The sequence below is a fragment of the Garra rufa genome, chromosome 20 (assembly GCF_049309525.1).
Source record: "Garra rufa chromosome 20, GarRuf1.0, whole genome shotgun sequence".
NCBI lineage: Eukaryota > Metazoa > Chordata > Actinopteri > Cypriniformes > Cyprinidae > Garra > Garra rufa.
Genome location: NC_133380.1, coordinates 24,631,472 through 24,649,601, shown reverse-complemented (window position 1 = coordinate 24,649,601; position 18,130 = coordinate 24,631,472). Strand labels below are relative to the sequence as shown.

Genomic DNA, 18,130 nt, shown 5'->3' with positions numbered 1-18,130 from the left:
TAAGATGATGTACAAGAGGCATCATTGTGGGAAAAAAAAGCTTTTATTTACATTTGAACAAAAGGTGGTCCAAAATTATTCATATCCTTTGCAAACTGTCACAGCCTATGGGAAATTCTAAAGTTCTATACCATTCCAAATAGTCCAAGCTGTTCTAAAGCATCCTAATTACCCTGATTTATTGAGAACAGCTGTTTTAATCAACTCAACAGGTGAAAAACAGAAGTTCTTTGCTGTTGGTTTGTGGACAGTCATGGCTAAGACAAAGGAGCTCACTGAGGACCTGCGGCTGCGCATTGTGGCTGCTCACAAGTCAGGAAAGGGCTATAAGACCATATCTAAAAATCTCAGAGGACGAGGTCGGAAGCCAAAAGTGACACCTGTGCTGGCCAGGAGGATAATAAAGAATCCAAGGATCACCACCAAGGCCATCCTGATGAATCTGAGCTCTGCTGGTGGCAACATCTCAAGGCAGACAGTCCAACGGACACTCCACAACGCTGGGTTCCATGGATGCAGACCAAGGAGGACACCACTTCTCCAGATAAGGCACACAAAAGCCCGCTTGGCCTTTGCAAATGCTCATCTGGACATAGAAGAAGACTTCTGGTCTTCTGTTTTATGGTCAGATGAAACAAAAATTGAATTGTTTGGCCACAATGATGTAGCCTTCATTTGGTGTAAAAAAGGAGAAGCCTTCAACTCTAAGAAACACTGTCAAACATGGTGGTGGGAACCTAATGTTTTGGGGGTGTTTTTCAGCCGGTGGACCAGGGAACCTAACCACAGTAAACGGCACCATGAAAAAGAAGCAATACATCAAAATTCTCAACAACAACATCAGGCAGTCTGCAGAGAAACTTGGCCTTGGACACCAGTGGAAATTTCAGCACGACAACGACCCAAAACACACATCAAATATGGTGGAGAAATGGTTAGCAGACAAAAAACATTAACGTTTTGAAGTGGCCCAGCCAGAGTCCTGACTTAAATCCAATTGACAATCTGTGGAGGGAGCTAAAGATCAGGGTGATGGCAAGGAGACCCTCCAACCTGAAAGAATTGGAGCTCATCGCTAAAGATGAATGGACAAAAATACCAGTGGAGACATGCAAAAAGCTGGTCAGCAATTATAGGAAGCGTTTGATTGCTGTAATAGCCAATAAAGGCTTTTCTATTGATTATTGAGAAGGGTATGAATAATTTTGAACATGCCACTTTTTGTTCAAATGTAAATAAAAGCTAAGAAATAATTCTTTCCACAATGATGCCTCTTGTACATCGTCTTATTATCTTTTGGGAGAAGCCTGTGTCATTTCTGGTCAAAAAAAAAAAAAAAACTTGCTGATTGAATAAAAGTAACTTTAAATCAGATTTTACCAGGGGTATGAATACATTTGGGCTTGACTGTATATGTGTGTTATGCATTTTCCTCTTACTGTAGTATGTCTCCACCCTCCTTTGAAAGTCAAGTGAACTAAATGCATGATGAAAAACACATGCAGCATATCCTAAATCTACCTTCTTTTAGATATAAGCACAGCTAGAGCAAATTAGCATTGCAACTAGACAGAAATCAGTCTGGAGTACTAGTCTGAAGAGCCAAAAGCGATTCAGCTTTCGTTGTCTCCAAAAATTACATTGCTTTACAGGAGAGCTTACTAAAGCAGCATTTCTCAAACAGAGATATTGCAAGATGTTAGAGATGTATTAGATATTATTATTAACAAGTTCAGATTGCAATAGTATTTACATGTTCAACTACTTAATTCTTCTAGAATGTAAATGATTTTCACTGCTGTATTTGGCAGCATTTACATAATCTGATGTGACTATGCAGAAGCGGTTTTAGTGTTAATTGAAATATAAATATGGCAATAGTTGACCATATTATTCACAGTATTGCAGACAGTTATTAACTATTAGCATTTTATTGTTTTATTTTAATGTATTATTTGTATTTATTAATAGTGCCGTTTTATGTTTTATTAATATTAATGCTTGTTTTAATTTATTTGAATTTGAATTTGTATGATTGCTATTGTTATTTTTGTGGTTTATTTTCATTTATTATTTTAATTATTGATTATTAATTATTATTTTGTATGATTGCTTATATTATTTTTGTGGTTTATTTTAAATTATTATTTTGATTATTTGTTATTAATTTATTATTTTTTAAATGGTGTTATTTTAATTTATTTATATTTGTATTACTATTTGTATTTTTATTTATTTACTATTGATGTCATTATTAATGTTATTATTTGAATGTATCTGTTATTTTTGTATTACTATTACTTTTTTACTATTGATTAATGTTATTAATCAAGTTTTTTTTTTTTGCCTTTTTTTTTTTTTTTTTGCTTTATTCATTATTCAGTTAATTATTTTTAGTTTTATTATTTTTTTATTGTTTTTTTTTTTTTTTTTTTTTTTTTTAAACAATCTTTCTACTTATCAGGGTTCATACAGATACTGTTAAATGAAATTCCAGGACTTGCAAGGACTTTTAAAGCACTACTTTTTGGATTTTAAAGGACTTCAATCAGAGATCCCACTTATCAATGTCTTATATTTTAAATTCTAAAAAAAAAGATAAATAGATAAAAATATACTAATAAAACACATGGTTACTATAGTTAAACCATGGTAACCACAAATTAACCAAGGTTTTCCTACACTAACCATAGATTAACCATGGTATTTGTAGTAAAACATGGTTACTACTGTCACGGGTGTGTGTTGAAGAAGGCACACAAAGACGAAATTCAATGACAGGTGTTTTAATAATAAATAATAAATATTATTAAAAATATTTAATAATATTTTAATAAAAAAACATAATTTCTTTACGACTTTAAAGGAGTAGTTCACTTTCAGAACAAAATTTTACAGATAGTGTACTCACCCCCTTGTCATCCAAGATGTTCATGTCTTTCTTTCTTCAGTCGTAAGGAAATTATGTTTTTTGAGGAAAACATTTCAGGATTTCTATCCATATAATGGAGTTCTATGGTGCCCCCGAGTTTGAACTTCCAAAATGCAGCTTCAAATGGCTCTAAATGTTCACAGCCAAGTAAAGAAGGGTCTTATCTAGCAAAATGATCTGTTACTCTCTAAAAAAAATTACAATTTATATACTTTTTAACTGCAAATGCTCGTCTTGTCTAGCTCTGTGTGTACTCTGTGTAGTGATTAAAAAGTATATAAATTGTAAATGTTTTTAGAAAATAACCAATCGTTTTGCTAGATAAGACCCTTCTTCCTCGGCTGGGAGCCCTTTGGAGCTGCATTTAAACTGCATTTTGGAAGTTCAAACTCGGGGGCATAGAAATCCTGAAATGTTTTCCTCAAAAAACATAATTTCTTTACGACTGAAGAAAGAAAGACATGAATATCTTGCATGACAAGGGAGTGAGTGCATTATATGTAAATTTTTGTTCTGAAAGTGCATATAAAGCATATAAAGTGCAGATGCCAATGCGGGAAAGGTGCTTCTGACTCCAGGCAACTTTTACACTGTTGCCGCGGGTTATTATTCAAGTTAACGGTTAGCGGCTAGCGGTTTTGCTCTATTTAATGTTTGGTTTTGTGCTGATAATCCTATTGGTATATTTTGCATGCTAATGATATGAATCTATCCATTGAAGTGAGTGATTGGTTGTTGAATTTTGTAACATAGCAAAAAAAAAGGGCTGTTTCAAACCGCATTTCTGGGACAGCTTTTGGGCAACCACAGTTTTAAGGAGAAAATACTAATCAATGGTGTTGATGTAATGGATTGGCACATGGTTTGTCTAAAAGGGGGGACTTTAACAAATGATATATTGCTTATTGTTAAGCGTTACCATTATTTCTTTATATCTTATTCATTTTATTAATAATGTTCCTTGAATTTAATATTATTATAACTTCGTGTTCCATTTGAAAACCCTGCTCTCTTGTATTTCTCTCTCTCACAGGAACATTCTCTATTCCTTGAGCAGACAAACTCCACGCTTCTCTATCCTGAAGGACGCCCTGGACATCTCTTGGCACAACAGCGTCAACAAGTCCCTGTCTCTGGTATCCAGCGCCATCACTTCAGCCGACAAACTCATACAAAGTGGACTCGACCTGTTCGAGAATGAAAGTGACATCCCGAAATGACATTTGGCAAGAGACCGAACCTCACGGTATCACAATGCGATACAAATCCTGAGAACTTCTGGTCGGCACAGAAGTTTCAAAGAGATCTGAAGACACTTTGAGAAATAGAGGGTATCATTATTAGGTGCACTATTAACCTGAGGTTCACCAGAGGAATTTCTTCAGGCCAATACTAAGTTATTGTTTTCGTTCCTCTAATGACGGTCAAAAATGGTTCTAGGAAGATTAATGAGAATTGAGTCAGGGAGCTCGCAGGGTTGAGACTTTTTGTTCTGGGGGAAAAACACCAGCAGGTTTATCACTTACATTTCTAGTCACATAAACCCAAGAGGATGACTAGAAGCTTCGGCTTGATGTTTGAAACATTTTAAGAATATCTTTTTTATTTGCGCAAGACTAGTCCAACTTTTTCATAGATAAAAAAGGGAAATGCTGTGACTCAAAATCAACATGGAGTCAGACTTCATAATGCAAAATGTATTGATACTGTAGATGTCTGATTGAAAAGAGAAAGCTGAAAAGAAGCATCAGTGGCATGTGCTACTGTGATAGTCTCTCAGGGGTGTTGTATCAGAATCTGTAGAAAAAGTACTTTTTTGTACAGTACAGGTAAACCAATTAAAGTTATACTAAGACAGGTCAAGTCAACAAAACAAGAATTCAGGTTAATGATTGTTCTGATATTAGAAAACCATTTAGGCAATACAGTTGTGGTATAGTTTGTAAAGTAAAAATTGTTTAGTGAATGAAGTAGTCATAGATTAGGGTTAGGATTTTAGTTTATAGTTCATCCAGGCCGAACCGAGGCATGTGTTAATGAGGGCTGAATTGAGTTTGCAATTTGATTGGGTGACATTCCACCAAAGTGGAGCCAGAATGGCAAATATACAGTCAGGTCCATAAATATTGGGACATCGACACAATTCTAACATTTTTGGCTCTATACACCACCACAATGGATTTGAAATTAAACGAACAAGATGTGCTTTAACTGCAGACTGTCAACTTTAATTTGAGGGTATACATCCAAATCAGGTGAATGGTGTAGGAATTACAACAGTTTGCATATGTGCCTCCCACTTGTTAAGGGACCAAAAGTAATGGGACAATTGGCTTCTCAGCTGTTCCATGGTTCCATGTGTGTTATTCGCTCATTATTCCAATTACAATGAGCAGATAAAAGGTCCAGAGTTCATTTCAAGTGTGCTATTTGCATTTGGAATCTGTTGCTGTCAACTCTCAAGATGAAATCCAAAGAGCTGTCACTATCAGTGAAGCAAGCCATCATTAGGCTGAAAAAACAAAACAAACCCATCAGAGATAGAGCAAAAACATTAGGCATGGCCAAAACAACTGTTTGGAATATTCTTAAACAAAGGAACGCACCGGTGAGCTCAGCAACACCAAAAGACCCGGAAGATCATGGAAAACAACTGTGGTGGATGACCGAAGAATTCTTTCCCTGGTGAAGAAAACACCCTTCACAACAGTTGGCCAGATCAAGAACACTCTCCAGGAGGTAGGTGTATGTGTGTCAGTCAACAATCAAGAGAAGACTTCACCAGAGTGAATACAGAGGGTTCACCACAAGATGTAAACCATTGGTGAGCCTCAAAAAAAGGAAGGCCAGATTAGAGTTTGCCAAACGACAGCTAAAAAAGCCTTCACAGTTCTGGAACAACATCCTATGGACAGATGAGACCAAGATCAACTTGTACCAGAGTGATGGGAAGAGAAGAGTATGGAGAAGGAAAGGAACTGCTCATGATCCTAAGCATACCACCTCATCAGTGAAGCATGGTGGTGGTAGTGTCATGGCGTGGGCATGTATGGCTGCCAATGGAACTGGTTCTCTTGTATTTATTGATGATGTGATTGCTGACAAAAGCAGCAGGATGAATTCTGAAGTGTTTAGGGCAATATTATCTGCTCATATTCAGCCAAATGCTTCAGAACTCATTGGACGGCGCTTCACAGTGCAGATGGACAGTGACCCAAAGCATACTGCAAAAGCAACCAAAGAGTTTTTTAATGGAAAGAAGTGGAATGTTATGCAATGGCCAAGTCAATCACCTGACCTGAATCCGATTGAGCATGCATTTCACTTGCTGAAGACAAAACTGAAGGGACAATGCCCCAAGAACAAGCAGGAACTGAAGACAGTTGCAGTAGAGGCCTGGCAGAGCATCACCAGGGATGAAACCCAGCGTCTGGTGATGTCTATGCGTTCCAGACTTCAGGTTGTGATTGACTGCAAAGGATTTGCAACCAAGTGTTTAAAAAGTGAAAGTTTGATTTATGATGATGGTAACACTTTACAATAAGGTTCATTAGTTAAACATTACTTAATGTACTAACTAACATGAACTAACCATGAGCAATACATTTGTTACTGTATTTACTAACCTTTATTACCGTTAGTTAAGGGAAATACAGTTGTTGATTGTTTGTTCATGTTAGTTCACACTGCATTAACTAATGTTAACAAAATTTTAATAATGCATTAGTAAATGTAGAAATTAACATTAGCAAAGATTAATAAATGCTGTATAAGTGCAGTTCATTATTAGTTCATGTTAACTAATGTGGTTAACTAATGTTAACTAATGAACCTTATTGTAAAGTGTTACCATGATTATTATTCAGTCCCATTACTTTTGGTCCCTTAACATGTGGGAGGCACATATGCAAACTGTTGTAATTCCTACACCGTTCACCTGATTTGGATGTAAAATCAATTTAAAGTTGATAGTCTGCAGTTAAAGCACATCTTGTTCGTTTCATTTCAAATCCATTGTGGTGGTGTATAGAGCCAAAAATGTTAGAATTGTGTCGATGTCCCAATATTTATGGACCTGACTGTATAAGCTAGTCAAACAGTGCAGGAGTACGATGTCAAGGACTGTGTTATGGTCATGTCTTTTATATTGTGGCGGCCAGTGTATTTGTTCTCAGCATTTGCACTAATGTTGTTGTTTCTCTGGTAACTATTTTGGGGGGGAATTAAGGGTTTTGAGAGCAACTAATAACTTCCCTTTTACTTCAGATACTTTACTTGCCTTTTTAAGTAGTAGTTCACCCAAAAATGAAAATTTGATGAAAAATGTAGTCACCCTCAGGCCATCTAAGATGTAAAGAGATTTGGATAAATTGAGCATTGCATTACTTGCTCACCAATTCTTTGCAGTGAATGGGTGCCATCAGACTGAGAGTCCAAACTGCTGATAAAAACATCACAATAATCTACAAGTAATGTAAGTAATCCACATTCTGCATGTTTTTCATAAACAAATCCATCAAGATGTTTTCAACTGTTTACTTGAGAAAGCAAAATTATGGACAGAGGACACTCTATCATTTTTGAAGTTGATTTATTTTGCTTTACAAGATGTTAACTGATGGACTGGAGTGGTGTGGATTACTTGTGGATTATTGTGATGTTTTTATCAGCTGTTTGGACTCTCATTCTGATGGCACCCATTCACTGCAGAGCATTCATTGGTGAGCAAGTGATGTAATGCTGCATTTCTCTAAATGTTCTCATGATTAAACAAACTCATTTACATATTGGATGGCCTGAGGGTGAGTACATTTTCAGCATGTTTTAATTTTTTGGTGAACAATTTCTATAAGTATCAAAAACAGCTCAATTAAAAACACAAGATTCAGGGAATCTATTTTGACCCAGCTTTAATTTATTTACGTGCCTTCGAATGAGTCACACATGCTTTTAGAGCAGCAATTTGCACTCAGAGATTTAAATACCAAACATTTACCAAAATATCTTGTACTGTGGTTGTTATTTATAATGTTTGCTTTGTCGAGTAATCATTTGAAAGAACTGTAAAGCTCTGCTTTCTGTTAGTTTCTTATCTGTTTAGTAAGCCCCTGGAACATAATTTTTAGAGAGCAGCCATTTAAAACTGTGCATCATTTCTGCAGAGTCAGCATTTCCTTAATAATTATGACAAACCTTTTAAACAGATCCTGCATTTGCACATGGAGAAATGCTGTGGACCCATCTACTGCTGGTCTACTACGCTAAACAGCCCCGAAGAGTCCAGCTCATTTGCATTGCACTAAAACAAACTGTTAAACTGTCAATCTGCCTGTGTGTGGTATGTGTGCTGTTGTACTTATTTATTTTATTTTCTAAATAATTATGTATATACGTATAATTTAAATGGCTAATTTTTCTGTTGACCCAAGAGAATTTTCAGGATCAGTTATTTTGTGCATTGCAATCATTTGTATTGTGTAACATTTGTATTCATTTTATATCATGTGAGAACTCTCCAGAACTGCAGCTGCAAGATGCATGAAATGTTTTTTTATCTAGATTAAGAAAAAGAAGTTAGATTAGAATTTAGATTCAGAATAGTAGGCTCTTCATTCTCATAGTTAGAATAAAGGGTCTGGCAATGAAATTGCACATATAAGTGTTTCTCAGTGTAATATTTCACAACGGAAAACCAACTGCATTCACACAAACATACAGTTGAAGTCAAAAGTTTACATACACCTTGTAGAATCTGCAATATGGTAAATATTTTACCAAAATAAGAGGGATCATACAAAATGCATGTTTTATATATACATATATATATATATATATATATATATATATATATATATATATATATATGATAATTTACATAAAGGACGTTCACATTCAGTCTACAAGAGAAATAATTGAATAGTTGAATTTTTTTTTTTAATTACCCTTTTCAAAAGTTTACATACACTTGATTCTTAATGTGTTTTTACCGCAGCTTTTTTTGTTTTGTTTTGATTTGTCTAGTGATGGTTCATGAGTTCTTTTTTGTCCTGAACAGTTACAGAAGGTTTAAATGCTCACTGATGCCTCAGAAGGAAAAACTATGCATTAAGAGCCGGGGGTGAAAACTTTTTGAATTTGAAGATTAGGGTTAATTTAACTTATTTTGTAACTTATTTTCTGGGGAACATGTAAGTATCTTCTATAGCTTCTGAAGGGCAGTACTAAATGAAAAATATATATAATATTTAGTCAAAATTAAAAAAAAAAAAAGTACACATCCTCATTCCTTTCAAAAGTTTACACCCTCAGCTCTTAATGCATTGTTTTTCCTTCTAAAGCATTTTAACTTTCTGTAATAGTTGCAAATGAGTCCCTCAGTTGTCTTCAGTGTGAAATTCAGTGTGTGATTCAAATACACAAAAATGCTGAAAAACCAAAGAATTTGTGAGACCTGAAGGATTTTTCTGAAGAACAGCAGGCAGTTTAACTGTTCAGGACAGTTAACTAAACAAAAACTTTGAACTTTTGAATGGGGTCATTTTTATAAATTCAACTATTATTTTCGCTTGTGAATCTTTTATGTGAAATATCATATTCAGGTCAGTACTAAATAAAAAAATACCATGATTTTTGTTTTATTTTGGTAAAATAATTAACATTTTGCAGATTCTGCAAGGTGAATGTAAACTTTCAACTTTGACTGTATACACAATACTCTAAAGTACAAAAACTAAAAGATGGCCTATTTACCCCTAAATGGTGCATATTTACTCAGCCTTAAGCCATCCTAATTGTATATGACTTTCTTCTTTCAGACGAATACAGTCGGAGTTATATTAAAAAATGTCCTGGTTCTTCCAAGCTTTATTATGGCAGTGAATAGGTGTTGAGATTGTGAAGCCCAAAAAGTGCATCCATCTATCATAAGTAGTACTCCAAATGGTTCCCGGGGGTTGTCCTTCTGAGGCAAATCAATGCATTTGTGTTAGAAAAATATCCATATTTACAACTTTATAAACCATAATCTGTAGCCTCCGCTAACTGTCATAAGCTCCGGTGAGAAGTGACAAAAGCAAAACAAACACCAGTCATGAATTAGACGTACAAAACGAGGATTTGTAAAGAAAAATGTAGAAGGACTTCAATATACTGTAAGCCATGAGGAACCTAGTTTTCCTTTGCTATAAACAAAACTTGGTTCTCACAAGAATAGCATATTCTTACCAGAGCTTACCTTATGTTTATGTCTCTCATGAATGTGCATAAAAGTTTTAAATATGGATATTTTTCTTGCACAAATGCATCGATTTGCTTTAGAAGGCCTTTATTAACCCCTTGGAGACATTTGGAGTTATTTTTTATAATAGATGGATGAAATTTATTGGGCTTCAAAATCTCAACACCCATTCACTGCCATTAAAAAAGATTGGAAGAGCAAGGACATTTTTAATACAACTTTAATTGTATTCATCTGAAAGAAGAAAGTCATATACACCTAGGATGGCTTGAGGGTGAGTAAATAAGGGACTAATTGTCATTCTTGGGTGAACTATCCCGTTAATAGGAATTCATGTGACTGGAAACAAATTATCACCTTTACTTGACAAACTATCTAAACTGCTAAATGCCCTGATTGACCAATCAGAATAAAGTATTCCAGAAAGCCACGTATTGAATAAATATGTAGAGTAGTTCTGTAAACAGTTTCCCCAGTATTTTTCCATGTACTGGCATCACTTTATACTGAAATGAGTATTGTTGTAAATGCAGTGCATGTTAAATCACTCTTGTATATGGGATGTCAAAACTTGAGAGCATCCGGTGAGGAGAGCAACACTTCTGAACATAATTCATACGAGTGTGTTTGGTGACTCGTACTAAATGACATTTTAGTGCATTCAGTGTCCTACACTAAATTACATTTATGGTTGAATCCAGAGGTTGAATCCAGACTTTTTTATACCCAGTGGGGCATTAAATATAATTGTGTTGTCTTTAGTTTGATGTCTTGGGTCAGAAAACACCTAATGGATGGACAATGTGAACACGCTGTTGCTGTTTAAATGGGTGGAAGGTTTTATTTAATTCACGGTATGTTGGAGAAAGGAATATTAAATAATGAGAAGCAATATATTGTGATATTCAAAATGCACTTAACTGTACTAAGGGTAGAGAGGATTTCAGATGCATGTTCTTTTTTTCTCTGCTTAATTTGTATGCCATTGAACTTAAACCGATCCTAAGGCAATAAATACCAGTGCTGGGATAACGTGTTTGATCACCAATCTCCTTTCATTTATCACTTTCACAATCCTTGTAAAGACAATCTGCCTTTTTCTGTCAAGTACATCTGGAAACGGTCAATGTTAATATAATAATACCGACCCCAGCTACTGGTGCTCGGATTTAAGTGCACTCAACACCTATGTTGTCTTCACATGTGGTTAAGATAAACTAATCTCATTCATTATCCTCAAGAGTTCATTTGTTTCCTCTTAGGAACAAATCTCTGAACCAAAATTGCCTTAATGAGCTTAATGATGAAATCTGTTTCATAATATCAGTTTTGACATGTTGGCTTACAGCCATTTAAATAAGCTTTTTTAGATACAAAAAGTTGTGCTTGTTTTCACACAGCTGTTCTGTCATTTTTATATTTGTTTCCAAGCACATGTGATAATCATTTTTGTTCACAATCCCGGAGTGAGTTATTCAGATCTGTTGTTCTAAATGTCTTTAATCATTGCAGTCGTAAACAGAAAAAAGGAAAGGTCACCGCCTTGCCTAAAAACTGTATGGGGAGAGTATAAAAACACTAATGGTGACTTGTAAAGCTCTTTAATTTAACATAAAATTGCTCTAATAAAAGGGTAAAGTATATTATCAGGAGAATTAAATCAAGGGAATAAAGATGAAAACATGCTCATGGAATATAAATGTAACCAAGCTCATGTACACAAAAGTTTGAAAAAAATAAAATAAAAAATATATACTCACAGATACTTTATGATAACCAATTCGTCAGCATGGAAGTAAGCCTATGGGTGAGACTTCCAGTAAATAATGAGAAGAATAACAACGTGCAGTAAACGGTAAAACTATTGGCGCTACAATCTAATGTGTTAAGATAATACAATGAAATAATAAGGTAAGACACACCAATTTGCAATATCAAACAGCAAAACAAGCTGTTTTGTACAGCTAAAAATGACTGGACATGGATGAGACAAAAGCCAGACCCATAAAATTCACAAAATGGCCATGATGAGAACCTTCCCCATGTGCTCCATGACCTGATTATGTCATTTGGTTCAAGTGTGTCCCGTTAATTATCCTCATTTGCCTATGTATTTAGGTTGTTCCCTTCCGGGAACTCGAGCCGCGTCATGGAACGCTATGGGGAACGCCATTGGCGGGCAGCACTCTGAATCATGTCTACAACGAATGAACGACGGGAGTGACGTCACAGGCGCGGTGACGTCAGCGACCAGGAAGTATAAAGCACGTGCGTTTGAAGCCGGCGGCAGCTTTTGTCATTCAGCGAGAGCGCTCTGTGTCTGTCTGTCTAAAAAACGTTCATACTGCTGTTTTTTTGTGCCAGTTTGCACACCTTTTATTTGAGCAGTTATGACAACCAGAAAGTTTTATGGCGGTTCAGCGCCCGCATAGACAGTGTGTCCCTCCCTGCCAACGCTTCATTGTTGTTGGGGATACACACAGTCTATGCGTGGTTTGCTTGGGAGCGGAGCACGCACAGTCAGCCCTCGAAAAGGCTGACTGTCCGCAGTGTGAGCGTCTTCCGCTGCGGGTGCTCCGTTCCCGGAAAGCCCTCTTCGAGGAGGGGGCTTTCACCAGCGTTCCCCGCGGGTCTGGCCCCGCTTCCGCCGAGGCGGAGCGGCAGCTGCACTCGTGGGGTTCGCAGCTCGATCTGCTGGAGGGTATGGAGACGGGTGACCCCCTATCTCCTCCCTCACTCAGCGGTTCGAGCGATCTCCTCCTGAATGCGGAAGCCCGCGCTGCGGTTTCTTCCCCCCGGGAGGAGGTCCCAGAGCTTCTCATATCTTCCTCCGAGGAGGTTGATGTTGAAAGCCTGGCAGAGCCCCAACCGCCCCCCCCCCCCCCCCGTTCGCCTCACTACGAGGAGCTCGTGGAGGTGCTGACTAGCGCGGTAGCCAAATTAAACATCTCATGGCCCGCTGAGCAACAACATGAGCCGCAGCGAAGCAGGTTAGATGAACGCTTCCTGCGGACAAAGTCAGCACCCCCCAAACGGAGCCTTCCCTTCTTCCCTGATCTACACAAAGAACTCTCTAGATCATGGGAGAAGCCGTACTCCTTCCGCCTTTATAACCCCGCTGAAAATTATGGTAATGTGGGGGGTGCGGAGGAGTGCGGATACAGGACGATGCCACGGGTTGAACAGACGCTTGCGGGCTATCTGTCACCCGGCTCGGCGTCGTCCCTGAAGGCTCCGTCCTTGCCCACCAAGCCACTCAAACTAACATCTAGCTTGATGGGCAAGGCGTACACGGCAGCAGGTCAGGCTGGTTCATGTTTACACACTATGGCTATCCTTCAAGCCTACCAAGCCGACCTGCTGAAGGAGTTTAATGAGGGCGAGGAAGTGAATGTTACAGAGATGCGACGTGGCAGCCCTGGTGGCCGCGGAGAGGCATCTCTGGCTGATCCTGTCCGAACTCAAAGAAAAGGACAGGGTCACGCTCTTGGACGCCCCCCTGCATCCCACTGGCCTCTTCGGTGCCTCGGTCGACACAGTTGTCGCCAGGCACCAGGAGGCCCGCAAGCAGGCGGCGGCTTTCAAGACCTACCTTCCTTGCCGCATTTACTCCTCTGAGGCTGCTAGACGGGAGCAGCCTCAGCCGTGTACGAGCTCCTCGTACAGGGAGGCACAGAAGCAGAGCGTTGCCACCCGTGCTCCTCCGGCCAGGCCTAGAGGGCGGGGTCAGCAACGCTCTAAGCCTGGGGCCTCTAAGAAGAGGCCCGACCTGAGGGTCGTCCTCCAATCGAAGAGGTCCTCGGCTAAACGGTCCTGACAGTTGTGTCTCAGGGCCGATGAGGGCAGCCCCTCTCGAGGGGGCTTGCGTTGCACCACAGTTTATGGTCACCAAGCCCCCTCGGGGCCCTCAGGAGACCTGTCAGCTAACCCTGCCAGTGTTACAGGGCGCGGCAATCTCCCGCGAACATCATTCTCTAGCTGTTCCGCCCGGAAACGTAGCGGCCCTGGAGAGTTCGCAACCCCCACGGGGGTTTTCAGAGAAGCTAGTTCAGGAGCATCCTGCCAGTACGCTGTTACAGGTCTCCAAATTAGTTCCTCAAATAAATCCAGAAACCAGTCTCGAGAGGCTGGTTCCCTTAGTAGAATTTCTGGCAGCGTGGAAACTACTGCCGAATGTTTCTATGTGGGTCCTGCGCACTGTAGAGAAAGGTTACTGCATTCAGTTCGGCGCCAAGCCGCCGCCTTTCAGTGGGGTATTCCCAACTCTGGTGAGCCCCGAGCAGGGTCTGGTAATGGAACAGGAAGTAGAAACTCTTCTCAGGAAGGAGGCCATCGAGGTGGTCCCTCCACAAGACAGAGAGTCCGGGTTCTACAGCTGGTACTTCATTGTTCCCAAGAAGGATGGAGGGCTTCGGCCCATCTTAGATCTCAGACAACTGAACCGCTCAGTCAGGAAACTGAAGTTCAGAATGCTAACTATCAAGCATGTCGTGTAACAAATCAGGTCCGAGGACTGGTTTGTCACAATAGATCTAAAAGACGCTTATTTTCACGTCTCCATCCTTCCTCAGCACAGGAAGTTTCTCAGGTTCGCTTTCAGGGGCGAAGCTTACCAATACAGAGTGCTTCCTTTCGGCCTAGCTCTCTCACCCCGAACTTTTACAAAGTGTGTGGATGCTTCTCTGGCTCCTCTGTGACTCCAGGGCATCCGTATACTCAACTACATAGACGACTGGCTGATCCTGGCCAGCTCGGAGCAGTTAGCGGTTCAACATCGAGGTGTTGTTCTCACTCACATGAAAGAGTTGGGGTTGAGACTCAATGCCAAGAAAAGTGTGCTTTCTCCATTACAGAGGACCACTTATCTAGGTGTAGTTTGGGATTCGACCACGATGCAGGCACGAATGTCACCTGCTCGGATCGAGTCGATCCTTACTGCAGTAAATGCGGTCAAGCTAGGCCTGTCACTCACTGTCAAACAGTTCCAAGTACTGTTAGGTCTTATGGCAGCTGCATCCAACGTGATACCTTTTGGACTGCTGCACATGAGACCACTGCAGTGGTGGCTCAAAACCAGGGGGTTCTCCCCGAGGGGAAACCCGTTCCGCAAGATCAAGGTCACGCGGCGCTGCCTACGTGCCTTGGCCATGTGGAAGAAACCCTGGTTCCTCTCTCAGGGTCCGGTATTAGGGGCTCCTTGTCGCCGTGTCTCGTTAGCGACAGATGCATCCCTCACCGGTTGGGGGGCGGTCATGAGTGGCCGCTCGGCCCAAGGCCTGTGGAGCGATCACCATCTCTCCTGGCACATAAATTGCCTAGAGATGCTGGCAGTATTCCAGGCCCTGAAGTGTTTCCTTCCAGACCTGAGAAACCGTCACGTGCTTGTCCGTACAGACAGCACTGCGGTAGTTTATTACATAAACCACCAAGGAGGTCTCTGCTCACGCCCTTTATACAAGCTGGCGTACCGGATCCTCCTATGGTCTCAAGGAAAACTTCTCTCCCTGAGAGCAGTCCATATTCCTGGACATCTGAATGTGGGAGCAGACGTCCTGTCGAGGCAGGGGCCGAGGCCCAGGGAATGGATGCTTCACCCAGAAGTAGTGAAGCAAATTTGGAGAGTGTTTGGCCAGGCTCAGGTGGACCTGTTTGCGACTCGAGAGACATCGCAATGTCCCCTCTGGTACTCTCTAGCTCCTCCAGCTCCTCTAGGACTGGATGCTATGGTACAGACGTGGCTGAGGCTTCGTCTGTACACCTTTCCCCCGATCGCTCTGCTCCCGGGAGTTCTGGAAAGAGTACGCCGGTTTCAAGTGCGGCTGTTGCTAGTAGCCCCGTACTGGCCGGCCCGAGTATGGTTCTCGGACCTAGTCTCCCTCCTCGACGGCTCTCCATGGGAGATTCCCGTCAGGAGGGACCTCCTCTCTCAGGCTGGGGGCGCGATCTGCCACCCCCACCCAGAGAGGTGGAAGTTATGGGTGTGGCCCCTGAGGGGGCACAACTCATAGGAGCGGGTCTCTCAACCGAGGTTGTTGAGACCCTTCTCCAATCCAGAGCTCCCTCTACGAGGAAACTTTATGGCCTTAAGTGGAACCTGTTTGTTAGATGGTGTCGCGAACACCGCTCAGACCCAGTTAACTGCCCGGTTGGTACAGTACTGGAGTTCCTACAAACTCGCCTTTCCACAGGGCTAGCTCACTCCACCCTGAAGGTGTACGTGGCGGCTATATCTGCCTACCACGCCCCTCACGGTGGCCTCTCAGTGGGCAGAGACCCCTTGGTCATTCGTTTCCTCCGCGATGCACTCAGGTTGAGACCTCGAGTGAAACCGAGGGTTCCTACGTGGGACCTGGCCGAGGTGCTAGAAGCTCTATGTAAGCCTCCATTCGAGCCCATAGAGGAGATCACAGATCGCATGCTTACCATAAAGACAGTATTTCTGCATCCTCGTGTGCCTGAGGGCCGAGGATCACACTGCCTTTTGTCCGTGGAATACTAGACAAAGGCTCATACTTCTCGCATCCTGGTAGGGTTATCAGGCCGAGTTTGTTCAGTCCCTCTTGCTCTGGCTTTCCCCAGACAAAGGACTAAGACTCCTCGTGCGCCCGAGGGCCGAGGAGTGCCTCTCGCAATGGCTGGCGACCTAGCAGAGGCCTACTATCTTCCTCGTGTACCTAAGGGCTGAGGTCTATATTGCCCTCTTGTCCGTGGAATACTAGACAATGGCCTATTCCCCTCGTGTTCTGGCAAGGCTACCAGACCGAGTGTATTCGGTCCCTCTTGTTCTGGCTTTCTCCCAGACAAAGGACTAAGACTCCTCATGTGCCCGAGGGCCAAGGAGTACCTCCTGCACTGGCTGGCTACCAGGCAGAGGCCTATTACTGTCCTCCTCGTGTGCCTGAGGGCCGAGGATTACAGTGCCCTCTTGTCCGTGGAATACTAGACAATGGCTTATTCCCCTCGCGTCCTGGCAGGACTCCCAGGCCGAGTTTATTCAGTCCCTCTTGTTCTGGCCTTTCCCAGACAAAGGACTAAGACTCCTTGTGCGCCTGAGGGCCGAGGAGTACCTCCTGCATTGGCTGGCTACCAAGCAGAGTTGTTCATTCTTCCTCGTGTGCCCAAGGGCCGAGGATCATATCGCCCTCTTGTCCGTGGAATACTAGACAAAGGCCTATTCCCCTCGCGTCCTGGCAGGAATACCAGGCCGAGTTCTTGAGTCCCTCTTGTTCTGGTGGAACCCCAGACAAAGGACTACCTTCTCCTCGGGAGCCTGAGGGCCGAGGAGCACTCTTGGAGTTCGAGTGCACTGTCCTCGTGGGCCTGCGGGCCGAGGACTACTTACACCATCTTGTTCGTGGAACACTAGACAATGGTTATTGCGGTCCCTCTTGTTCTGGCTACTCCCAGACAAAGGACTAAGACTCCTCGTGCGCCTGAGGGCCGAGGAGTACCTCTCGCTCTGGCTGGCGACCAGACAGAGGCTGACTACCTTCCTCGTGTGCCCGAGGGCTGAGGATTACATTGCCCTCTTGTCCGTGGAATACTAGACAATGGCTCTTCTTGTGCTCTGGCAAGAACCACCAGACACAACTTTTCCACCCTGGTTGAGCAGACACTGCGCAGGGCTTGGAAATTATGGGGGCATTGGTAGTCTCGTTCCCCATAGCGTTCCATGACGCGGCTCGAGTTCCCGGAAGGGAACGTCTCAGGTTACGTATGTAACCCTAGTTCCCTGAGGGAACGAGACGCCGCGTCTCGGACCATAATTCCCGCACCCTGCGGCGCTCGCTTCATTCCTAAAAGAGCTGCCGCCGGCTTCAAACGCATGTGCTTTATACTTCCTGGTCGCTGACGTCACCGCGCCTGTGACGTCACTCCCGTCGTTCATTGGTTGTAGACATGATTCAGAGTGCTGCCCGCCAATGGCGTTCCCCATAGCGTTCCATGACGCGGCGTCTCGT

General features: G+C 41.8%; 1 protein-coding gene across 1 annotated transcript in view; it reads left to right on the top strand.

Moving 5' to 3' along the window:
- The window catches only part of LOC141293482 (inactive N-acetylated-alpha-linked acidic dipeptidase-like protein 2), a 247,038-nt gene extending 242,886 nt beyond the window's left edge, over positions 1-4,152 (top strand). Inside the window, exon 14 of the mRNA XM_073825517.1 lies at positions 3,966-4,152. Coding sequence (XP_073681618.1) covers positions 3,966-4,152 — 187 coding nt within the window. The remainder of the gene's footprint in view (positions 1-3,965) is intronic.
- Positions 4,153-18,130: the final 13,978 nt, after the last annotated feature.